Below are 25,798 nucleotides of genomic sequence, written 5' to 3'. Positions count from 1 at the left end.
CCATATTTAGGAAATGTTACCCCTGCAACGGTGAACTTGCTTTTTCCTTAGCTTACTTTCATCTCATTATTCTTTTATCCCCTTTAAACCATCTAAACAATCACTTTCCTCTGACCTGCCATCTTCAGTTACTTTCAGACCGTTTTCCTAGCCGCCTTAGATGTTACATGTATTTTGTTTAAGTCGTTCTTCGTAAGTCAGTCTGCTCAGTTCATTGATCATTCTTGTTGGTCGTCTCTATTCACTGAGTTTTATTGACATTTGCCTGCAACTGAAGTCTCCAGAATTTTCTGCATTAACAGGACATAATTAAAAACTTGTAAAATACTAATGAACATAAATACATTGAAAGGGATATTATCAATGCTATATTTATACATGCAGTGCATACAGTGTGGTCCTCTCAGTATTATCTAGACAGGATTATCCCTTCCCTGGTCTATTATGTGATACCTTTGGGTAAGGAGCCCAAAACTGCATTGGTCTTCTCATATTAGTAATGTTAATATTGTAGAGGCACTTAACACATGCACAAAATAAAGTGTGTTATTTTATATATATAAAAACACACACAAAATAATCATTATGGGGTTATTTATTTATTTATTTAGGCAGGCCAAATTTTGTCAACCTCGATAATATCCTTTTAAACGTATTTATGGTCATCGGTAGTTTACAAAGTTACCACTTGTATACTATTAAATAGAACTGGTCAAAACTCAAAATCTGACACTTCAAAATTTCTTTCAGCCCGAATTAGAATGAAATCAGATTTAAAACTTTCCTGCATTTTCCAACAAAACTTGTCTTTCCGAATTTTTTTGACCAGCTCTATTATTAAGCAATGACGATTTCTTCAACTCAGTATAAAAGTGTCATAGCATCTTTATAGCTTTTAACATAGTTATATAGTGAGAAGCATGTCGTTGGCTAATTATTTTTCATGGCTCAAAGTGTTCTGCTCTGTGTTAGATGAATAACTAGTTAACTATGTAAGCTGATTTTATTTCCTTTCAAACATCTGCTAGTTTGGTCTTGCCCATTGTTTTTAACCTGGAAAATAATTTTCAGAACCAAAATGGGTAATTCCAAATTCTTCTGCAGGGCAAGGGGTGGCAATATATTAAATCAGCTCTGGGCCATTTTATAATAATTAGCACTTAAAGAATGCTTTTTGATCTGAAGGTGTCAAAGCACTTTACAAAAGTTAAGTGACTTTCCCAACGTTACACATCAAGTTAGTCAGAGGTGGGAGTAAACCCCTATTGTTCTGAATTCCATTCACAGACTCTGTCTCCTGGATCAACCTACACTTTCCTGCTGAAGTAGGAGGAAAGCAAGACAAGTAATATAAGTGCATCAGCCACTTTGTTAGAAGCTCCCGAAATGTGTTGTATTTCAAAATCAAAATTTTGGAGAGCTAAACTTCACCGAAGAAGTTTTTTGTTATTTTCCTTGGCGGTATGAAGCCACTGTAGCGCAGCATGGTCTGTTTGTAGTTGGAAACGCCGTCCCCAAACATATGGGCGTAGCTTTTCCAGCGCGTACACAATGGCATAGCATTCCTTTTTGCTGATTGACCAATGGCTTTTCCTCTCAGACAGTTTCTTACTGAGAAACACGACAGGATGGAATTCTTGATCCGGTCCTTCGTGCATTAAAACTGCTCCCACGCCTCGCTCGGACGCATCTGTGGTTACTTGGAACGGTTTGTCAAAGTCTGGATCCCTTAGCACAGGGTCAGACATGAGTGTTGCCTTAAGCTGGTTAAAGGCCTTTTGACACTCATCAGTCCACTGAACTGCATTTGGCTGGTTCTTTCTGGTTAGGTCTGTCAGTGGGGCGGCGATTTGGCTGTAGTGGGGTACAAATCGTCTATAATATCCAGCCAAGCCTAAGAAGGATTGGACCTGTTTTTTAGACTTTGGAACTGGCCACTTTTGGATAGCATCCACTTTGGCCTGTAGGGGATTTATAGTTTCTCGACCCACCTGGTGCCCCAGGTAAGTTACTTTGTTTTGGCCTATTTGACACTTTTTAACCTTAACAGTTAGTCCTGCCTGCCGGATGCGCTCGAAGACTTTTTCCAGGTGCTCCAGGTGCTCTGCCCATGAATCAGAAAAAATGGCCACATCATCGAGGTAGGCAACTGCAGATTTTCCCAATCCCGCTAGGAGACCATCTACAAGTCTTTGGAAGGTGGTGGGTGCATTTCGCAACCCGAAAGGGCGTACATTGAATTCATACACCCCTGCCTGGGTGACGAAGGCTGACCTTTCCTTAGCGGGTTCATCTAGTGGTACTTGCCAGTACCCCTTGGTTAAGTTTAAAGTAGAGATGAATTGGGCATGTCCCAATTTCTCCAATAGCTCATCTGTGCGTGGCATTGGATAGTTGTCAGGACGAGTTACAGCATTTAGCTTAAGGTAGTCCACGCAAAAGTGTATTTCCCCATCTGGTTTGGGAACTAGAACCACTGGAGATGCCCATGCACTATTAGAGGGGCGGATTATACCCATCTGTAGCATGTTCTGGATCTCCCTTTGTATAGCAGTTTTGGCATGAGGTGACTCCCGGTAGGGTGGGGTTCTAATTGGGTGAGCATTACCTGTGTCAATGGAGTGGTATGCCCGTTCGGTCCGTCCTGGAGTGGCTGAGAAAATTGGTGCAAAGCTTGTGCACAGCTCCTTGATCTGCTGTCGCTGCAGACGTCCAAGGGTCGTGGAGAGGTTTACCTCTTCCACGCCACCATCCTTTTTTCCTTCGTAGTAGACAGCTTTAGGCCACTCCGCGTCATCTGTTTCCTGGGCTGTAAACTGGCAAACGTTTAATTTTCTGGAATAAAAGGGCTTAAGAGAATTAACATGGTATACCTTAGGCTTTATGTTGGAGGTGGGGGAGGCTATGAGATAGTTAACAGCTCCTAGGCGCTCCTGGACCGTGAATGGTCCTTTCCACGACGCTTCCATTTTATGGGCCTGGAGCGCCTTTAAGACCATGACTTGGTCTCCTACTTTGAAGGACCGTTCTCTGGAATGTTTATTATACTAGGCCTTTTGCTCTTTCTGAACATCCTTTAGGTTTTCTTTAGCAAGGGCTAAAGAGTGTCGGAGGGTGCTTTGTAGGTTGCTTAAAAAGTCTAGAATGTTAGTTCCTGGAGAAGGCGTAAACCCCTCCCATTGCTGCTTCAGCAACTGTAATGGCCCCTTAACCTCGCGGCCATACACAAGTTTAAATGGTGAAAACCCTAAACTGGGATGTGGTACAGCCCTGTAGGCGAAAAGTAACTGCTGCAACACTAGGTCCCAATCATTGGAGTGTTCATTTACAAATTTACGTATCATGGCCCCCAAAGTTCCATTAAACCTCTCCACCAGGCCATTGGTTTCATGGTGGTAAGGGGTGGCAACCAAGTGATTCACACCATGAGCTTCCCACAGGTTTTCCATGGTTCCTGCCAGGAAATTAGTTCCCAAATCTGTAAGGATGTTGGAGGGCCAACCTACCCTGGCAAAAATGTCTGTTAGTGCCTGGCACACACTTTTAGCCCTGGTGTTGCTTAAGGGTACTGCTTCCGGCCATCGGGTAGCAAAATTCATGAAAGTCAGTACGTACTGCTTTCCTCTGGGTGTCTTCTTTGGGAAAGGACCCAGAATATCCACAGCTACGCGCTGAAATGGGACCTCAATTATGGGTAGTGGCTGGAGAGGGGCTTTAACCTGATCTTGGGGCTTTCCCACTCGTTGGCACACCTCAAAAGACCGGACATAATTAGCAACGTCCTTGCCCATTCCCTCCCAGTGGAAGGACGTCCCCAACCGGTCTTTGGTTCTGTTCACCCCAGAATGGCCACTGGGATGATCATGGGCTAAGCTTAAGAGCTTTACCCGATACTTAGTGGGAACTACCAACTGTCTTTGAGGATGCCAGTCTTCCTGGTGCCCACCAGAAAGAGTCTCCTTGTATAAAAGTCCTTGTTCTACAACAAACCAGGATTGGTTAGAAGAGCTGAGAGGCGGTGGGGTGCTCCGCGCCGCCGCCCAAGCTTTCTGAAGGCTGTCATCTGCTTCCTGCTCAGCCTGGAACTGTTCCCTTGATGCTGGAGACATCAGTTCTTCCTTGGACTGTGGACTGGGGCTTGGTCCCTCTGGAAGCGATGTAGGTGCTGGGGCTGTTTCCATTGACTGTGAACTGATGTCCGCTGGTGCACTATGTTGTATCTCAGGCTCTGGCTGAGCCTCCTGGGTAGGGTTATCTGCTGCTTCCGCCAGGTCAGGCTCGCTGGTGCCCTCTGGCGTTGGAGTTGTAGACGGGTTTGCAAGCGCTGGACTCAGTGCTGGCAGTGGTTCTGGTGCTGGTTGTGTTGCCAGTTCCGGTTCTGGGACTGGCTTTGGCTGGGTTTCGGGGATTGGATCCACTACGGCTGTTGCAGTCGTTGGCAGGGGATCCGGTTCCACCACCTTTGTTTGGGTCTCTGGTAACACAGACGGGGCCCTGGTGACCGGCTCAGGAACAGGGATGGGGGTGAAAGCTTGCTTAGCCTGGCTGCAGGTGACTATTCCCACCCTGTTGGCTAGCTTCACATGGTTGGCCAAATTTTCCCCCAGCAGCATGGGAATGGGATAATTGTCATAGACTGCAAAAGTCCACATTCCTGACCAGCCCTTGTACTGGACATGCAACGTGGCTGTAGGCAAGGTTACAGACTGTGACACGAAGGGTTGAATTGACACTTGTGCCCCAGTGTGTCTCCAAGCGATAACCTTCTTTCCGCCCACTCTCAAGGTTTTCCTTCGCTCCGAGGGTATAAGAGAGGCATCTGGGTCTGGGGATCTTTGGTGTGATTGGGGTGTAATGAACTGTAATCGGTTGGGTTTCTTGGGGCAGTGAGCTTTTATATGTCCCAGTTCATTACATTTAAAACATCGCCCTGCTAAGGTATCACCGGGGCGATGTTGGTTGGTGGAGACTGGTGTGGTGGAGTGAGAAGGCGTCTGGGGTTTCCCTTGGGATGTGGGTGGGGCCTTGGGTTGTCCCCGGTGGTAAGGTTTTGTTTCGGCTTGCCCCTTCTGATATTCGCTTTAACTGCTACTAGTTTTTTTCTTTTCTGCCACCTCCACCCATTTGGCTCCAATCTCCTCCACCTCAGTTACAGTTTTGGGCTTCCTATCTAGATTCATAGATTCATAGATTCATAGATTCATAGATTCTAGGACTGGAAGGGACCTCGAGAGGTCATCGAGTCCAGTCCCCTGCCCGCATGGCAGGACCAAATACTGCCTAGACCATCCCTAGTAGACATTTATCTAACCTACCCTTAAATATCTCCAGAGACGGAGATTCCACAACCTCCCTAGGCAATTTGTTCCAGTGTTTAACCACCCTGACAGTTAGGAACTTTTTCCTAATGTCCAATCTAGACCTCCCTTGCTGCAGTTTAAACCCATTGTTTCTGGTTCTATCCTTAGAGGCTAAGGTGAACAAGTTCTCTCCCTCCTCCTTATGACACCCTTTTATATACCTGAAAACTGCTATCATGTCCCCTCTCAGTCTTCTCTTTTCCAAACTAAACAAACCCAATTCTTTCAGCCTTCCTTCATAGGTCATGTTCTCAAGACCTTTAATCATTCTTGTTGCTCTTCTTTGGACCCTTTCCAGTTTCTCCACATCTTTTTTAAAATGCGGCGCCCAGAACTGGACACAATACTCCAGCTGAGGCCTAACCAGAGCAGAGTAGAGCGGAAGAATGACTTCTCGTGTCTTGCTCACAACACACCTGTTAATGCATCCCAGAATCATGTTTGCTTTGTTTGCAACAGCATCACACTGTTGACTCATATTTAGCTTGTGGTCCACTATAACCCCTAGATCCCTTTCTGCCGTACTCCTTCCTAGACAGTCTTTTCCCATTCTGTATGTGTGAAATTGATTTTTCCTTCCTAAGTGGAGCACTTTGCATTTGTCTTTGTTAAACTTCATCCTGTTTAACTCAGACCATTTCTCCAATTTGTCCAGATCATTTTGAATTATGACCCTGTCCTCCAAAGTAGTTGCAATCCCTCCCAGTTTGGTATCATCCGCAAACTTAATAAGCGTACTTTCTATGCCAATATCTAAGTTGTTGATGAAGATATTGAACAGAGCCGGTCCCAAAACAGACCCCTGCGGTACCCCACTCGTTACGCCTTTCCAGCAGGATTGGGAACCATTAATAACAACTCTCTGAGTACGATTATCCAGCCAGTTATGCACCCACCTTATAGTAGCCCCATCTAATTTGTATTTGCCTAGTTTATCGATAAGAATATCATGCGAGACCGTATCAAATGCCTTACTAAAGTCTAGGTATACCACATCCACCGCTTCACCCTTATCCACAAGGCTCGTTATCCTATCAAAGAAAGCTATCAGATTGGTTTGACATGATTTGTTCTTCACAAATCCATGCTGGCTATTCCCTATCACCTTACCACCTTCCAAGTGTTGGCAGATGATTTCCTTAATTACTTGCTCCATTATCTTCCCTGGCACAGAAGTTAAACTAACTGGTCTGTAGTTACCTGGGTTGTTTTTAGTTCCCTTTTTATAGATGGGCACTATATTTGCCCTTTTCCAGTCTTCTGGAATCTCTCCCGTCTCCCATGACTTTCCAAAGATAATAGCTAGAGGCTCAGATACCTCCTCTATTAGCTCCTTGAGTATTCTAGGATGCATTTCATCAGGCCCGGGTGACTTGCAGGCATCTAACTTTTCTAAGTGATTTTTAACTTGTTCTTTTTTTATTTTATCCGCTAAACCTACCCCCTTCCCATTAGCATTCACTATGTTAGGCATTCCTTCAGACTTCTCGGTGAAGACCGAAACAAAGAAGTCATTAAGCATCTCTGCCATTTCCAAGTTTCCTGTTACTGTTTCTCCCTCTTCACTAAGCAGTGGGCCTACCCTGTCTTTGGTCTTCCTCTTGCTTCTAATGTATTGATAAAAAGTCTTCTTGTTTCCTTTTATTCCCGTAGCTAGTTTGAGCTCATTTTGTGCCTTTGCCTTTCTAATCTTGCCCCTGCATTCCTGTGTTGTTTGCCTATATTCATCCTTTGTAATCTGTCCTAGTTTCCATTTTTTATATGACTCCTTTTTATTTTTTAGATCGTGCAAGATCTCGTGGTTAAGCCAAGGTGGTCTTTTGCCACATTTTCTATCTTTCCTAACCAGCGGAATAGCTTGCTTTTGGGCCCTTAATAGTGTCCCTTTGAAAAACTGCCAACTCTCCTCAGTTGTTTTTCCCCTCAGTCTTGATTCCCATGGGACCTTACCTATCAGCTCTCTGAGCTTCCCAAAATCTGCCTTCCTGAAATCCATTGTCTCTATTTTGCTGTTCTCCCTTCTACCCTTCCTTAGAATTGCAAAGTCTATGATTTCATGATCACTTTCACCCAGGCTGCCTTCTACTTTCACATTCTCAACGAGTTCCTCCCTATTTGTTAAAATCAAGTCTAGAACAGCTTCCCCCCTAGTAGCTTTTTCAACCTTCTGAAATAAAAAGTTGTCTCCAATGCAGTCCAAGAATTTGTTGGATAGTCTGTTCCCCGCTGTGTTATTTTCCCAACATATATCCGGATAGTTGAAGTCCCCCATCACCACCAAGTCTTGGGCTTTGGATGATTTTGTTAGTTGCTTGAAAAAAGCCTCATCCACCTCTTCCACCTGGTTAGGTGGCCTGTAGTAGACGCCTAGCATGACATCTCCCTTGTTTTTTGCCCCTTTAAGCCTAACCCAGAGACTCTCAACACTTCCGTCTCCTATGTCCATCTCTACCTCTGTCCAAGTGTGTACATTTTTAATATATAAGGCAACACCTCCTCCCTTTTTCCCCTGTCTATCCTTCCTGAGCAAGCTGTACCCATCCACACCAACATTCCAATCATGTGTATTATCCCACCAAGTTTCAGTGATGCCAACAATGTCATAGTTGTATTTATTTATTAGCACTTCCAGTTCTTCCTGCTTATTCCCCATACTTCTCGCATTTGTATATAGGCATCTAAAATACTGGTTTGATCTTTCCTCCCAGTTTTTTTTTTTTTTTTTTTTTTTTTTACATCTAGGATGTACCTTTCTATTTCCTCAGGAACACCCTCTAAAAACTGCTCCATTTTTACTAGGGAAAACAGATCTTCCAGAGATTTAACATTTGCTCCTGACACCCAGGCATCACAATTTTTGTTAATCTGGTAGGCATGCCGGGTAAATGACACATCGGGTTTCCACTTTAGGGCTCTGAACCGCCGACGGGCATGCTCGGGTGTTAGCCCCATTCTGAGTCTGGCCTTGTTTTTAAAAAGTTCATAACTGTTCATGTGTTCCTTAGGCATTTCAGCTGCCACCTCTGCTAAGGGTCCACTGAGCTGCAGCCTCAGCTCTACCATGTACTGGTCTGGAATGATGCTGTATCCAAGGCAGGCCCTTTCAAAATTTTCTAAGAAGGCCTCAGTATCATTGCCTGCCTTATAGGTGGGGAATTTTCTGGGATGGGAAGTGGTACCTGGAGAGGGGTTGTTAGGATTGGCTGGTGCATCCTGCTTAGCCTTTGCTACTTCCAGTTCATGCTTCCTTTCTTTTTCTCTCTCCTCCATTTTCTTTTCTTTCAGCTCCATAGTTCTCTTGTGAGCCTCCTCTTTGGCTTTTTTCAGCTCCATCTCTCTTTCATGGGCCTCCTTTTTGGCTTTCTCTTCTCTTGCTCTCTGCTCTGTCTTGAGTTTTGTTAATTGAAGCAGTCTCTGATGTTTTCTTTCATTTTCTTCTGCTTCTAGTTTGGCCAGTTCTATTTTTTTTAGCTACTTCTTTGGTAGTCATTTTCCTGTTTTCTTGTGCTGGGTCACCCCCTCTGCAGTTGACTGAAACTGGGAAGCTCTCAGCTCTGGCTGCTGCTGAGTTAACAGAGACTTTCTAACTAGCTACTCCCAAGGATGTAAAAAGAAAAAAAAATTCAGCTTGTAAATTCCTTTTACCAGTCGTTTGCTAATTGAACCCTTCTCTTAACAAAGGACCTTGTTAAAAAAAAATTATCTCTCCTTGCCTGAAGGCAGAGGTGTTAAGATATGCATCTACTTCCAGCTCTGCTTTCCAAGCAGCTAGAAGGAAAAAAAATCTCACTGGCTTTTGGGTTTAAAATGATCCCACCGCTCTGCCACCATGTCAAGGCTGTATCCCCACTTTGAACTTTAGGGTACAAATGTAGGGGCCTGCATGAAAACTTCTAAGCTTAACTACCAGCTTAGCTCTGGTTCGCTGCCACCATTTCCCAATTGGATTCCCTCCCTGGGAAGCCTTGAGAAACCTTTCACCAATTTCCTGGTGAATACAGATCCAAACCCCTTGGATTTTAAAACAAGGAGAAATTAACCTTTCCCCCTCCTTCCTTTCACCAACTCCTGATGAATACAGATCCAACCCCCTTGGATCTAAAACAAGGAGAAATTAACCTTTCCCCCTCCTTCCTTTCACCAACTCCTGATGCATACAGATCCAACCCCCTTGGATCTAAAACAAGGAGAAATTAACCTTTCCCCCTCCTTCCTTTCACCAACTCCTGATGAATACAGATCCAACCCCCTTGGATCTAAAACAAGGAGAAATTAACCTTTCCCCCTCCTTCCTTTCACCAACTCCTGATGCATACAGATCCAACCCCCTTGGATCTAAAAACAAGGAGAAATCAATCAGGTTCTTAAAAAGAAGGCTTTTAATTAAAGAAAAAGGTAAAAATCATCTCTGTAAAATTAGTATGGAGATTAACCTTACAGGGTAATCAAACTTAGTACTTTAACTCCTCCTGAGGGTGAAAGCAAACAACTGTCCTAGATAACTTCCCATTAGCCAAACTTAAATGAAATAATTTATTAGAAATTGTGCATCACAAATAAAGAAAAACATTGAATTGAGAGATGAGTAGAAATAAAGAAGCATGCTTACATGGATCCTGAATAAATGGAAAGTGTCACTAGATATAAAGTTTAGTTATAGAATATTGAATTACCTCAGCCTACAGCATTGCAGAAAACATTCTTTACCACAGCCCAAAGCTTTCCGCCTACACCAGTCATGTGTTCGAGTCTCTTGTACCAGAGAGCATCTGGATAAAATTCTGCACTTTCACACAGCTGTACAATGACCATTAACTTCAGTGGTGTTATGCTCTCTCTCTCTCTCTCTCTCTCTATATATATATATAGATAGATATAGATTAGATATAGAAACAGTAGCTATATATGTTCAGTCAGAATACATTTTTATTTTAGATAAAGGGAAAGAACAAACAAGAAATGACAGAAGTAAAGTCTTCATGAGATAAATTACATTTTCCTCTAAAATGCTTCCCTAAATCTATCTCACAAAATGGCAGCTGCCCTCTGAAGACAGTAGACTCCTAGATGCCTACAGATTTGGTAGAAAAAAAAAATAGAAACAAGTTATGCAGTGGCCTTAGCTGATCTGTAATTCAGGATGAAGCTAGCTAATTGTTATGGACCTGATTTTAACACCTCCCCGCATCTAAATTCCTTGGAAAAAAATGAATTTTGCATGCCCTCATCCCAGGCAATCTGTATGGGAAGTTTTGTAAAAAACAGAAATGGAATTTTAAAGTTGGGGTGTCTTGAAAATTGAGGTGAAGAGAAATGTGACACATAGTTTGGCTCATAATGGTTGCAATCCAGCAAAGCATTCAAGCACATGCTTAACTCTAAGCACCTGAGAAGGCTTTTTGAAATAAATTGGACTACCAGTGTGTTTAAATCTAAGCATGTTCTTGAGTATTTTGCTGCATCAGGGCCAGTATCCCCAGACGATGACCTAAAAACTCCAGATTTGTTTTGTTGGCCTTGCTGTGAAAATACTTAAGTGTTTTGTTTGACCTTTGTTGGCTTTATTTGTTTTGGGGGTGTTGGAGGAAACTGGGGAAGATGCTTCACCATAGTAGCTGTTAATGTAAGGAAGGGGTTAACTGGATGCTCGTAAATACAGGATTATAAAAAGTCAGTGGAATGCTGTCAGAAGGGTTCTGAAGGAGTCTTCTTCAGCAATTAGCCGATTGGTCGGCTGTAGCGATCATTTGCCATTTGTCCGTTTCTGTGCAGCCACAAGGGCTTGATGGGCCAAGAGTCCAATGTCGGAACAGACTTGATGCACCCATGTAATAGAGGGTCTGCCTCTGGGCCACATCCACCCCTCGGGTGGTGGAAGAGAAGTGATGAATATGGTGCTCAAGTGAGAGAACTGAAGAGGAGTATGTTGAGTGGCTGAGACGTGGGTGTATGGAGACATGGATGCTGTGCATGTTAGGATTCGGTGTTAGAGGTGGGCTAGTAGATTTTTTTTATCTGGGCTGAGAAGTTTTTGGAGACTCCTTCAAAGCTGAGCTAAGTAAACAATGCAGTGTGTATTTGTGATCATTCAGTATCATAAAGGGATTTATCCCAAATCCTACTGTGTTTATACTTTTGATTTTTGGAGTAACTAGTAGCTAAGAAATATGAGAATAGTAAATTCTGCTTGGCACATGCATTGTGCTTTATTTTTGAAATATGATGTATAGACATTAGGTATTCTACCAGCCTTGTGTCCAACTCATAAGTAGTTAGATAAACATTGGTATTCCCATTTTCTAGATTTAGGTGGGAGGGATGGAAGCTGTACAAGATATTAAGTTGATTGCCCTCGGTCACACTGCAGCTCCGGAACAGAGCCACAGAACTTCCTGACTCCCAGTCTTGTGCCAAATCTGTTAACTAGACCACCCACAGATTTTAAGGTGAGGGCAAGAGCTATGTGGTGGATAGACAAGAGTGGAGAGCTGTACATTCATCAGAAGCTCGAGAAGTGCTCGGCCTTTGACCTACTAAAAAAATAATTTAACTTAATAGGTTAAAGAGTTAGTTATACACCACGTGTTGATTTATCACACACCCATAACTTCAGTTTTCATAAATCTGCAGAACCATTTTAAATCAGCACAGTTTTCTTTGTAAGTCTGCTTTAAATCCCCTGGCTCTTTACTTATTGCTAGGGTTGCCAACATTGTATTTCAAAAATAAGGGACTGTTTCCTTAGCAACCCTGCTCCACTCCTGCTCCTGATGTTATCATTATTATTATTAATAATAATTAGTACTCACCCACATTTGCCAGGGGTATTTCTTGCTGCTTTTTGCAGCACTCAGCAACTCCAGATCTTGTACAGAAATGAAAAAATAAGGGACATCCCTTGTAATAAGGGACTGTTGGCAACCCTACTTGCTGTTCTTCAGATCTGTCTTTGTTCTATTGCCTAAACAAGATCAAAGGCGCCACAAGACAGTTCATGAATGGTTCCCCTGTAGTATCAATTCGTACATAGTCAGGGAAAACGATAATGACCTACGGAATAGATCTGTGCTATAGTAGAAACTTGTTCATTGACCAAATCTGAAAATATGTTATCACTTATTTTTCTAAAAGGATACAGTAATTTCATACTGTCTAAATTACTGGCTAATGATTGCTGGTTTCAAAGGGTAGAGTGTTTAGGTATCTGTTCCACGAGAAAAGGATTGTTCAAGGAGTTGAGCTGATAAATATGAAATTCAGCAAGGGCCAATTTTTAAAAGGTATTTAGGTGCCTCAAGATGCAGATTGAAAATCCCACTAGGAACCTATCAGCATCTTTAGGTGCTTATATATCTTTAAAAAGCTGGCCCCAAGAACCTTTCAGACATTTCTTGTATATGCAAATTAATACTGATTTTAAAAAACGAACAAACATAAGGAAGTACTTCTTCACACAACACAGAGTCAGCCTGTGGACCTCGTTGCCAGGGGATGTTTGAAGCATAAATCATGATAATAAATCATAATTGAATCTGGGTTCAAAAAATAATTCGATCCTTTCATCAATGGCTATTAGCCAAGATCGTCAGGGACGCAACCCCATGCTCCAGGTGTCCCTAAACCCCCAAATGCCAGAAATTGGGACTGGACTACAGGAATAGATCACTCAAAATTGCCCCTTTCTGTTTATTCCCTCTGAAACATCTGGTATTGTCCACTGTCAGAGGCAGGATACTGCACTGGATGGATCATTCATTTGACCATTCAGATGCTGGAGGCTTTAGTTGATATCTGAAGGAAATGGAAAACTACAGAGAAGCTAAATGAGAAATTGAACTCTTCCACTGGGTCTGGAATTCTAATTACATTTAGAATAATTGTCAGGTTATACAGCAGAACATGAGCAAGTATTTGACTGTTTTCCCAAGCATAGCTACAGATCAACCAGAGCTTTGATAGCATAGAATATAAAAATATAATGTGGAAAAACACCTTTTGAAATGTTAAATAATCTTTTCTCCTCTCTTTTCTCTAGGATTATGATTGCTTTTTTGAAGCAAAGGAAAACAACACGGTCTTCTCCTTTCTAGGGCTGAAACCTAGGTTGGCATCAAAGGTGAATATTGCATTTACAGACCTTTATGACTCCTCCTGCGATCTTCAGCTTGAATTTGCTTTGAGAGAAGTTGAGAGGTCAGCATGTCCATGCTGAAGCTCCTCTCTCTCCCTCTCTCTCTCTCTCTTTTTCCTTGCCAATATTCTACTAGTGAGCTATGTGAAATTGGAACAATAAACAGAAAAGCATTTTAGACCAAACAAAATCTTACCTGTTTTAATTTATGATATCTAATAGAAGCTATAATTATCTTCTGCCAATTGCACATTAAAGGCAAAATTCTGCTGTTGTTACGCCAGTGTAAATCCAAAGTGACTCCATTAGAGGGAGTCAGATTTCAGAGGGGCTGTTCTGGATTTACACTGGTGTATCAGCAGAACTTAGCCCTTAATCAATGACGTAAGTGCAGCTAAGGATGCAAAAACATCTTTGTCTTGCTTTGGAAATATTAGTCTGGGAAAATAGCTAACATTGGTCAACATTTGGTCAGTAGGTGTTTAAAAAAATCACTTAACTGATTTAGGATGTTGGTGAAACCACTTGATTATAGCAATTCCTTATGGGACAGTTAAAACTTGGAGGAAGTATGTATGTAGCAGGAAGTGAATAGGACGCATGGCACCAGTCAGTTGCAGTTAGCTTCTCTATTGAATAGACAATATAATTTCTGATATAGTACTGCTTTACCTGTTGTGATCCTGGACTATCTCATTGTCTCACTGTATGAGATCCTTTGTGCAATGGGCCAAACAGCTGGGCAAGTTTCTTTCCCCCTCGGATCCTTTGAATTTATTCTCCTCTTGCCACAAGTGCTATGTCAGGGCCAAATCCTGGCCCATGGCTTTCTATGAATAAATAAATCTCCATAAAGGAGGATTCCTTTCTTCTAGAGACTTGTTATTCCTGAATACTGTGCACTGTACAGGGGGTGAGGACATGCAGAAGGAGATTCCTCTGGCAGCCACCTCTTTGGTTTTCCTTGCTGCCTACCTTCAAGCCAGGGTCCCAGGAAAAAGATTCCCTTCTGGCCCCCAAATCAGAAACAGCAGCTGCTTGTTGCTGTGTTATTGGAAAGCACCCTGTTGCAGGCCTGGAGAAGAGTGTGCATGTGAATTCCCCCAGAACAGTATGTGAATGATCTAGTTTTAAAACGTGAGGCAAGAATGCAGCTGGCCGTCGACTAAACTTTTAAAATGACCAGACAGGCTGGCAAGCATACAAAATAAATGAACATTAATGTTATGGTGTTGCTAGGTTCTTGCAGTTATACAGTTATCTTGGGTGTTACTTATAATAAAAGTGGGTAACGATTTCAGACAGAAGTATGATCTTCCAGTTGTTGCTGTCCCTTAGATATTGCATGGGAATGTTCAGGTACTGTATTTGGTGTGGAAAATTTCAGTTGTAATTGCAAATGCACAGTCCTCTAATTTGATATTTGGAAGGTATATTTGTTCATCCAGTTATACTTGTATGAACAAATATGAGTTCAAGCTGTAATAAGTATCCCCAGACCCAAAGAAGAATAAAGAACTACACAGTTAGTTGATTTTTGTCCCCCCCCTCCCCTCTTTTAAACAGGAGTCAGAACCCTAGAAAATTTCTTTGAAGATTCAACAAGCACATCTGGATGAAAAACCTTGTTCAGCACATGACTGCTTTCCTAATGGATCACTGTGATAAAAAGCCAATGCGAATCATCAATATTTTGCTTGCCATGGAAGAGGTGCTTTCCAAAGGTGTGAAATTAATGTGTACACAAAATGGGATAAAGGGTGAGATGATACTCCTTTTTAAAAAAAAAAATGCCCACTCTTGATGTTTCACATTTGTCTATGGATTACATTTTCACTGGCTTTGGTATTCTAGCAAACAATCTGTTTAATTCCAGGATGTTGAGGAATGGAAGTGTAAAATCTGTATGGTCATGGAAGGGGATCTGGCAAGAATGTGAATCCTTTATAAGTCTTCAGCTACTGCAGTCTGGATAAAATTAGTTTATCATGACAGTTATAGTTTTGATGGTTAATAGAAAGTGGTGCTAGTTATGATACAGAAGATGAAAAACAGCATGAAGAACTTGGTTTATGCCAAAAACTGCAGATTTCTGCTCAGTATATTTACTGTGCTGTCTATGCTAGAACATGTTTATTGCAATATATGTGGGCTACTAAGCTCTCTCATAAAATATTCACATTACGATTGGCTGTTAAAAAACAGTGGTTAATGGGGAGGGGAGAGAACTCAAACTGATGCTGTCTTGACATCTATGGGTTCCCCCCCACACACACACACACACTGCAATAAAATTGGTCTGTTGATGTGTTTGAAAACAATTGTTTTGTTGGCAAGTACACTTTAACATGTGAGGTGCGTGTCAAACTCGTGCGTATAGCAGTTGAAAAGACATCATACAAAGCCATTACATAATATCTGTTATTTGGGTATGACTTTGCACCTCAAATTTTAGAGCTCATCATTTGGCTGTTTTAAAAGATTTCCAAAGTTATGGGGCTAATTCTGCTTCCCTTAATCACTTTCAATAGAATTCAACTCCACCATTAGCCCCATTGATTTTGGTAGAACTACTTCTAGAGGTAGGGCTCGATCTTGCAAATAACTTAAACACAGCAGTTGTCCTCATGATTTGAAGGTGAAATCTGTTAGACAATGGGATTGCTCACATGCTTAAAGTAAAGCTTGTGTATAAATGCTTTGCTGGATAAGGCCACAGTATCTGACCCTTGCATCAGTTACTATTCAGTGTGAATAAGGAAAGCAGAAACTGCCCTGGGGATTACCCTGATGTAGCAGAGCCCAGTTTGGCTATGTATGACTTAACTATTTTTTTAAAAATTGAAATTTTGAGAGTAGACTGTTTAGCAAATGGATTGTCTGTAATCTAGTCTAATTGCGTTTAGCAATGGGAATCCCTTTGCCCTGTTAAAATAACAGCTATTGAACTTCATAAATGTAGCTTCTGCTCAACTATGGCAGCTTTCTTCCAAAACAATTTGATGGTCATTTGACTGTGCTATTCCAGTAAGTATTCTGGCTTTGCTGGGCAAATGGCATATGGCCGCTAAGTGGGGGGGGGGCAGCTTTCCTGCAGTCACCGGAATGCCTGGGCTATATTTGGTGGTGGCTAAGACGCCTGTCAGATACCAGTGTGCTGGAAGACTGTTTTTTCTCGTAAGCATGCAAGTGAGCACACAGGTGACCCGCTCTCAATATAGTGACTCTCCTATGTGTAACAATTTCCATATGCTACTATAACAAGTACAGTAGTTTGTGAAATTGGAAGACTGCTGACTCAGGTCAGATATGAATAGAGGCACAGGGATAATTCTGCAGGACTGACATCCATAGCTCTGTCAACTGTTACTGCTTTGTGAAGAGAAGTGGTTTCCCTTCACTTACTTAGCATTGTCTCAGTTTACACATACTCCACTGAGAAGTCTGCTGGCTGTGTTTGTATTAAAAAGAAAATGCTAAAAATTACATGAGTGGAATTTTGTGAACCGAATTTTGCTTTTGATCTTCTCATGCTGTTCCTATTGAAGTAAAAGGAGCCACACTCATACCCTGAGCAGAATTTGGTTCTGTCGTTATTTTCATCAGCCCCTGCTCTGGATTCCTCTCCTGGGGGTGCTGTAGCCAAAGTTTTCAAATAGAAATATATTTTTTAAAATAGTAATATGTTGCCTATGATAAAAGTTGTGTTCATAGTTTTATAATCACATATTTTATGGGGTCTTAACTTCACTGTACAAATGGATTTGGCAAATCGGATCTGAGCCAGAGATCCATTTTGTTAAAGTTAACAAAATTCTGGACAACTGTTAATCTGAGTGCAAGAAATTGTCATCCCCTTGCAGTGTTAAGTAAATGAAATTTACATAGTTGCACAGTAAAACAGAGAAGCCATCCTGGATTATGCACATACTTGATTTGTTGTACATTCAGAGAATTATGTAAGGTCCCAATTCTGAGGAAGTTTATGCATATGATTAACATCATTGGGTGAAATCCCAACCCCATTAAAGTCAATAACAAAACTTCTGTTGATTTCACTGAGGCCAGAATTTCACTCATTGAGTTTAACAGAACTCTTCCTGTGTTTAAATGTCCACATGTTTTAGGTCTAAAATTATAATTGAACAGAAAACCAGTATCATTATTACTGTTAGGTAAAAGGGCTTCTTTAAAAAGATTAGTTGTGGACACTATTTATCTGGAAGACAAGAATAACTCCAAAAATGTCCATTTTGCTTGCACAGATTGGCATTATAAACCCATTTAGAGAAGTAATTTTCTTTTGATCTTTTTTAAAGCTGTAAGTTGCTTGAATTTGAGTTTTTTCATTGAGTTAAAGCCTTATTTTTTTAATTATTATGTAGCCTTTTAGTTTGTTACAAAAATTGACCTGGATTTCTTTTTAACCAGTTTTATAGTTATGAAATTTGTTAAAAACGAATTAGTTTTAACTGGAAAGCTTTGTTGAAGGTAGATGCAGTAGCTGAAACAAATGCCAAGTTTATTAATTTTTTAAAATAGCATAAAAAGTTACATCCAAGAAACAATGGGCTAGAATCTGACCCGATGCCAGTAGTTACCCCAGTTTAAACACAGGCAGAAAATCAAAATCAGGTCTAATGCGAATTAAACCTCAAAACTGTGTATACAGCTAAAGCTGCCATTAAATAAATGGGAATTTGGTTTTGCAAGGAATGTAAGCTCAGGCTTTAAAGTCCAATTCTATCCGCCGATGTGTGTGAATGATTCCTGTACACTTCAGTGACAGACCTTGTGTATGCACCAAGGCAAGAATCTGGCCCTTACAATGAACCATTAGAGATCCCTTTTGCTTTGGCTACCTTGTAAAAACTCAATGCCATCCACTTCACTAGCTATCACTTACTACAAGAACTGTAATCAAGAAAAAATGTTTGTATTGGGAGGGTGTGCACAAAGCCACTGTATCAGTGGTTTTAGTAAGTATGTTTGTTGTATTGTAACAAATGAGAGGTGCCACAAAGCACTGGGGAGTGTCTTGGCTGAAGTAGGACTGTTACTACAGAAGCTTATTTTATATATATATAAATAAAAATAAGAGTGTGTGTGTGTTTTGATTCCAAGAATAAGCACACACACAATTTTAATAGGGTTGAATCAGTCTGATAAACTTTTAAACGTCTTGTACTTTCTTTTAATTTAAAGAGTAAAACATTTTAAAATAACCTTGCTTTTGATGATTCAGGTCAAAGGCCAAGACTTTGAAAATAGAAACCTAAGTTAACCTCCTGAATCTACTTGTAATGTAAAATAAATGACCTGATTTGCAAAAGTGCTGGCCTCACCCAGCAGCTCACATTAGAGTCACTGGGAGTTGCTAAGTATTTAGCAGCTCAAAGAATCAGATCATTTTGTTTAGGAGTCTCATTTTTTGACATGATTTTCAAAAATAGGGGCCTAATATTTGTTAGTGCTGCTGGCCACAGAACTGCTTTAACTATTGTTTTCAACTGGTAGTGACAGAGGTGGTTTGATTTAACAATAAAGACTCTTAAAGATGGTTGTTAGATGTTACATTTCTGGGGTGTGGTTTTTCCTTGATTTGCTTAGCCAGGAAGTGCTAAATCCTGCTAGTCTTATTTGCTTGACTAGTTCCACAGATTTCATTAGAACTATTTACATGAACAATGCAAGGAGGATTTGGCCTGTGATTATTTTCATGTGTCTAGAATAAAAATAGTAGAAATTGGAAAGAGAAAAGAAGCCTAATAGATCAGCTAGAGCAGTGGGTCTCAAACTTTTTTACTGGCGACCCCTTTTACATAACAAGCCTCTGAGTGCGACCCCCTCCCCCCTTATAAATTAAAAACACATTTTTATATATTTTACACCATTATAAATGCTGGAGGCAAAGTGGGGTTTGGGGTGGAGGCTGACACCTTGTGACCCCCCTCCCCATGTAATAACCTCACGATCCCCTGAGGGGTCCCAACCCCCAGTTTGAGAATCCCTGAGCTAGAGCATTCCCTGGCCTTGGGTATTCTACCACTGCACAAAGTCTGTAGTTCAAACTGTTCCTATAACATTCCTGGGCATCACAAATACAGAACTGATGCTCCCTTTGATAACAAATGTTCTACATGGATTTGGGGAAGGAAGAAAAGTACAATTTGAGCATATTCTAGATCATCTAAAAATTATTTTTTAAAATTACCTTAATTAAATTATATACTACACCAGGGGTCGGCAACCTTGCAGAAGTGGTGTGCCGAGTCTTCATTTATTTACTCTAATTTAAGGTTTCACATGCCAGTCATACATTTTAACGTTTTTAGAAGATCTCTTTCTATAAGTCTATAATATATAACTAAACTATTGTATGTAAAGTAAATAAGGTTTTTAAAATGTTTAAGAAACTTCATTTTACAATTAAATTAAAATGCAGAGCCCCCTGGACCGGTGGCCAGGACCCAGGCAGTGTGAGTGCCACTGAAAATCAGCTCGCGTGCCGCCTTTGGCATGTGTGCCATAGGATGCCTACCCCTGTACTACACCATCTCATAAATAATGGCTGAATTCAAGGAAATCATCAGGACCTTGCAGTAAAATATGCCAAAGAAATCAGTGAAATAACAGTTAATTCACATACAGTTCCATTTGGCTGCAGCCTACTAGTCTGCCTGAATCAGCCCATGATGGATAGGAGCATCGCAGTACTGTCGTAGCTTCCAGCAGAAGGATGAGGCCTGTCCTGCAAGATTCTGAGCACCCTCTATTCCTATTGCCTTATGAGGTAATCACAATGTCCCAAATACCTTCAGGAACAAGCCCTAGCCACAAAGTGTTAAATAGGAGCAATTCATTAGCTTGTGGTGTTCATTTTAAGTACTGGATTAATTAGTATGAGTGCCAAGGGAGTTGGGGCAGATCTTCAGTTGGTGTCATTGGTCATAGCTCCATTGAAGCCTGTGGAACTATGACAATTGATACCATCTGAAGATCTGCACCCATGTTCTAAATTTTCATGAGTAGTGGGTTTTTTTTACATATCTATATTTAATGTATAAAACTAGGTTTCCTTAGGCTTATCTGAAATAAATGTAACCTGTTTTGACTGGGGCACTTTCTGATGTTCCCTATAAGATATTAAGCTAAGAGTCTAAATTGGTGTAATTTACTCTGTAAGTGGCTAACAAAAGGTGCAAGTTGCATCATTTGCAGCTCCCTTAGACCATTCTCTACCATGCAATTTACACCCCCCTTCCTCTCCTCCAAAATTGCCTCATTATCTTTGGCATAAACATTGCCATGAACACTGTACTAATTTGTAGATTCCTATAGCCAATGTAGAGAAGTATTATCCTCGGATAAGGGAAATAAGAGGTCTCAGGCACACAGGGAAGTCCAGTCGAACCATGAATTGACGCCCATACTCCACCTCAGCAGGAGGAGTAAGCGGAGTCGACAGGGGAGCCGCAGCAGTCGACTCGCCGCCATGAGGACAGCCAGATAAGTCGAACTAAGATACTTCGACTTCAGCTATGCGAATAGCGTAACTGAAGTTGCATATCTTAGTTCGAACCCTCCCACTAGTGTTGCCCAGGCCTTAGATTCTCACATGAAAGCGAGGCAGAAGTGAAGGTCAGGAGCAAATCCCTGGTGAAATGCCTTCCATCCCCCAGCTGCTGGATTGTCCCAGAAGCTAGCGTGGGGGCTCCACCCTTCATATTAGCCTCAGACTACTTGGTGCCTGATAAGCATGAAGTCCCCAACTCCCAGAACTATATCAGTTTCCATTTGAAATATCATTATTTCTACAATGATAAGTGCTAGAACCTTAAATTCATGCCCCCAAGATTGCCATGGAAGATTTCCTTCTCTCTGCTGTGTGTACAAGTGTATTTTTCATGCCCTGCTCCAAGCGCATAAATAACAGGGAGTGAAATATACAGCACACTGATTCTAGGGCATAGGCCTTCCCCAAAGCTTCTGCAATTCCAATTCTGGCTATTTAAAATATTTATCATAAGCAGGTAAACAGTAGATGCCATCATTATATAGCATTATACATTTCTTAGATGCTCTGGTTACCTTCTCCAGAAATGAGAAAGAGTTCTCGAAAGCTTGTCCCATCCACCAACAGAAGTTGGTCCAATAAAAGATATCTCACCTACCTTGTCTCTATCATCAGGAATTAATATACTGGGCTTGACTATCCTCTCACTCAGTGGTGTACATCAGAAGTAATTCCATTGAAGTTGCTAGACTTCCACCAGTATAAACTGGTGTGAAAAGACAATCAGAGGCAGTAGTCTTTGTGTTTAAAGCAGCTTCCAGAAACCCAAATGGGTTAACTTTGAAACAAAGGATTAAAAGGTTAATCCAACCGACTACTGGGAAAAGTGGTTTTCATACAAAGGAATATGATTTAAGCAATTTTCTTTCTGTTATTTAGATGTTTTAGTAATCTGAAAAACAGAACTCTGTTTTTAGACAAGTCATAGGAAATCTTTGTGACTTGAGAGAAAGCTTCTCTCTTTTTCAAACCTCATCCTCTAAAAACTACTTTATAATGTAGTATAGTCTAGCAGTCAATTAGTGAAATACTGAGCTTTTACAGTTAATTTTCTTGGTAGTCTGTTCAAAACAATCCTGATTAAAAAACAACAACATGCTGTTGTCTATTAACTTAAATTGTAGGATTCTATTTCAGGACTCTGCCTTCTGTTACCTGTAAGAACAGTGCTATTTTACGGTTTCAAAGCACTTTTTAAATTCAAAGGTAAAAATAGCAATTCTCAACATCAGTCAAATTAAAAAATGACTTCAGTCCTACAGCATTCTGTCTCCGTTTATTTTATTTAGGACCAGGTTTTCAGAAAAGGCTCAATTTAGTTTCTGATCTTGAATGCAAAATTTTGCATGTGGCATACCTTGAGTTTAATTCTGGGCAAGTGATATGTTAGGGCTTGAGTAAAATTGGCCCAGTTGAAGCCAATGGAAACTACCATTAATCTTAGTAGAGTCAGGATATCACTCCATGTTTTGAAAAGCTGATCCTCTGCTGGCTCATCAGCACTCTGTTGACTGTCTCACTGCAGAGCAGAACAAGGAGAGAAGCCAGCCACCAAGGCTACTACAGTAGAACCTCAGAATTACAAACATCTTGGGAATGGAGGTTGTTCATTGAAATGTTTGTAACAACTGATCATTGACTTAATACAACTTTGAAACTTTACTATACAGAAGAAAAATGCTGCTTTTTAACCATCTTAATTTAAATGAAATATGCACAGAAACCCTTTCCTTACCTTGTCAAATTTTTTAAAAACTTTTTTTATTAGTTTAACACAGTGCTGTACTGTATTTGCTTTTTTGGTGTCTGCTGCCTGATTGCATACTCCAGGTTCCAAATGAGGTATGGGGTTGACCAGTCCGTTTGTTACTCTGAGGTTCTACTGTTTTATCAGCAGCACCACCTTACTAACGCACACAACTGCAGGCAGGATTCAAGAAGCAACAGGAAGAGAGCCCAAAGTAGGGAAACTTGAGAGGAGAAAAGGTGCAGGCAATTACTCAATAGGCAGCAAGAAATAATCCAAGAGAGAGAATGGCAGGGAGGAAAATCAAGATCGGGGTGGGGGAAGGTTAGCCAAAGGAGGGCACCGACTGAAGGTGGAGAATGGAACAGAAACAGAGCAGAGTGAAGAAAGAAAGGGATGGATGAATGGAGAGAGATTTGGAGTGGTGGAGGAAGAAGTGCAGAAAAGTTCATTGGAGGGAAAGCACTGGGAGATTGAAGAGTGAGGCAGTGAAGGAAAGTGGAGAGAAGAGACCAAAAACTAAGCTAATTTATTCTATAGAAAGCAGAGTGCCAAACTGTCACTAAAACATACTCTCATAATGTATTTGATTTGTAGGTGGGCATGTACTTCAGTGACATGTGAGGGATTTAGGACACCTAGTTGTGGATAAACAGTGGCCATTAAAGCCTGGTGTTTGTCTATGGGGTACAAGATATGGTCTGACAAGTGCATTTTAAGCATCACACAGCAGGGATACTGCCTTTTTGAACACTTTCATATGTATATGTGGCATTTGGGGGGTTGGGCCTTTTATGATCTTTATACAATATAACTTGTTGCATTGACAATTTATGCTAATCCAGAATTCCAGATACACACCAGAAAATGTAGGTTCTGCCTGTGCACGTATGCATTTGTTTTGAAGTGTCTTTAGCTTCTACAATGGAAAAAGTTGTATTAAACTCTTGAAGAGTTTCTAAGGATGCCAACAATGCTTTCCCCCTTTCTTTGACACCTTTCCATTGCTCAGATGACTACAGACCAGCAAGTAATAGCAGCATTATGATACTTTGTTTTATTTTCTGTCCCTTTCCTAATATACTGTTAGCCTTTTAGACCACTGCTGTGTATTAAGCTGAAGTTTTCAGAGAACTATCCCCGGTGACTCTAAAATCTCTTTTGAGTGGTAACTGCTAATTTAGAATCCATCATTATATATGTATAGTTGGGATTATTTTTTCCCAGTGGGGATTATTTTTGTACTTATCAATGTTGAGTTTCAGCTGCCATTTCCACCCCTCCCCCATCACCCAATTTTGTGAGATTCCTTTGTAACTCTTGTTAGTCAGCTTTGGACTATAACTATTTTGAATAACTAACTGCATCATCTGTAAACTGTTTATTCCCTTTTCCAGATAATTCATAAATATGATGAAGAGCACAGGTCTCCATACAGATCCTTGGGGGATCCCCCACTGTTTTCCTTTCTCCATTTGTGAAAACTGACCATTTGTTCTTACCCTGTATTTCCTTGTAGTACCCTTCTACATACAGAAATGACACGGCTCCTGCAACTCTGCAGATATTATAGTGGCACTCTTTCTGGATCAGATTGTCTGTTGGTGTAAGTCTGCATAGCTTTTCTGATGTGAATTTACATCAGTTTACACCAACCCAGAATCTAGCAGTCTGTCTTTCACAGCTAGGTTTTGCAAACTCATTTCTATACTATAAAATGTCAGTGTTGTGGATTACTAGGGCAGCCAATTCCAGTCCTGTGTACAACTGCACAATAAACAGCAATGAGCACTTCATGATCACTGCCTAACAAGGACAATGAGCTGCTTCCAACTGGATCCATGGGCAAGTGAGTCATTTTCCCGGCAAGCAATTGTTGAAGGATTAAGAAACATAATAAGCAATATTAGAAATATAAAGAACTGTTATGTTGTCTGCATCCATCTGATCACAATGTCACACTGATAAGTGAAACTGCAATAAATGACATTTGCTGAAGATAAGTTTGCTCTAGTGCCAGATAGAGATTTCTTTTTAGTTTGTTAATGCATTAACTGTTAGCCACTTTCTTAGTTAGTGGAATATTGATATCTCACACCTGTCTTGTAGGAAGTGAGTAGTTAGCAGGTTTGATGACCAATGTGAACACTCCCCAGAAAATGGCAAGGGCAGCCAATTCCTTTTCTAGTGACAGTGCCAGCTGTCCTCAAAAGGTGAAGTTGCAAGAATCCCAGAAATGTAATCCTTTCCAGTAACTCTGTTTGTGGTAGGTGCAAGCACAGTCCCACCAGGTTGGACCCAAGTCTTACAGCACATACAACCCACCCCCCCTCATTCAGTGTTTTTAAAATCTGTTCTGTGAAGTAAACAACCATGTGTGAACGGTGACATTTACAGCTCTTCCCACTGATAGTGCAGTGCTGTCATAACACCACCCATGGCTCTGAAAGTCCATTAGTTTACTCACTGTGCTAGGAATGGAGAAGTCCTTTTCATTTTGGCTAGTGTTAACTTTACATGTGTTTTTTTTAAATAGCCTGTATTCCTTCTGTATAAAGGGATTGTGTACCATAACTTTCTGTACACTCTCATCTGAAACACTACTATATATATATGCAACTGATAATTACACTTAAATGTGATGCCAACAGTGTACTGATGTGTTCAAATATAAGTTTTATAATTTAAATTGTCTAATTAAAGCTATGTCTGCAGTTCTCTTATTTGTGTCAAATTTCTTTGCCAACTTACTCTTACTGTTCTCTTATTGCTATTGACACATGACAAGCTCTGCTAAATGCAAAGAATTCTAGTGGAGTAAGTCTCCCTATTTATTGTGCTGGCACTAGCTCCCATCTGTCATTTCAGGTCATCTTGAAAATGGCTTGTGAATTTGTTTGTTTTTCAGGTCTGCTGCTGATATTAATTATGTAATCTTCTGCAAGGTAGATGCTTTTGAACTGACAAGTTTTTTCTTTAAAAAA

General features: G+C 40.8%; 1 protein-coding gene across 2 annotated transcripts in view; it reads left to right on the top strand.

Moving 5' to 3' along the window:
* SH3BGRL2 (SH3 domain binding glutamate rich protein like 2) overlaps positions 1 to 25,537 on the top strand; it is a 64,044-nt gene extending 38,507 nt beyond the window's left edge. For both annotated transcript variants that reach the window (XM_054023085.1, XM_054023084.1), the window contains 2 exons: positions 13,396 to 13,476; positions 15,058 to 25,537. In XM_054023085.1, the coding sequence (XP_053879060.1) occupies positions 13,396 to 13,476; positions 15,058 to 15,072 (96 nt within the window). In that variant the 3' untranslated portion in view covers positions 15,073 to 25,537. The remainder of the gene's footprint in view (positions 1 to 13,395; positions 13,477 to 15,057) is intronic.
* Positions 25,538 to 25,798: the final 261 nt, after the last annotated feature.

The sequence above is a fragment of the Malaclemys terrapin genome, chromosome 3, assembly GCF_027887155.1.
Source record: "Malaclemys terrapin pileata isolate rMalTer1 chromosome 3, rMalTer1.hap1, whole genome shotgun sequence".
NCBI lineage: Eukaryota > Metazoa > Chordata > Testudines > Emydidae > Malaclemys > Malaclemys terrapin.
This window is presented reverse-complemented; position numbering and strand designations above follow the sequence as displayed.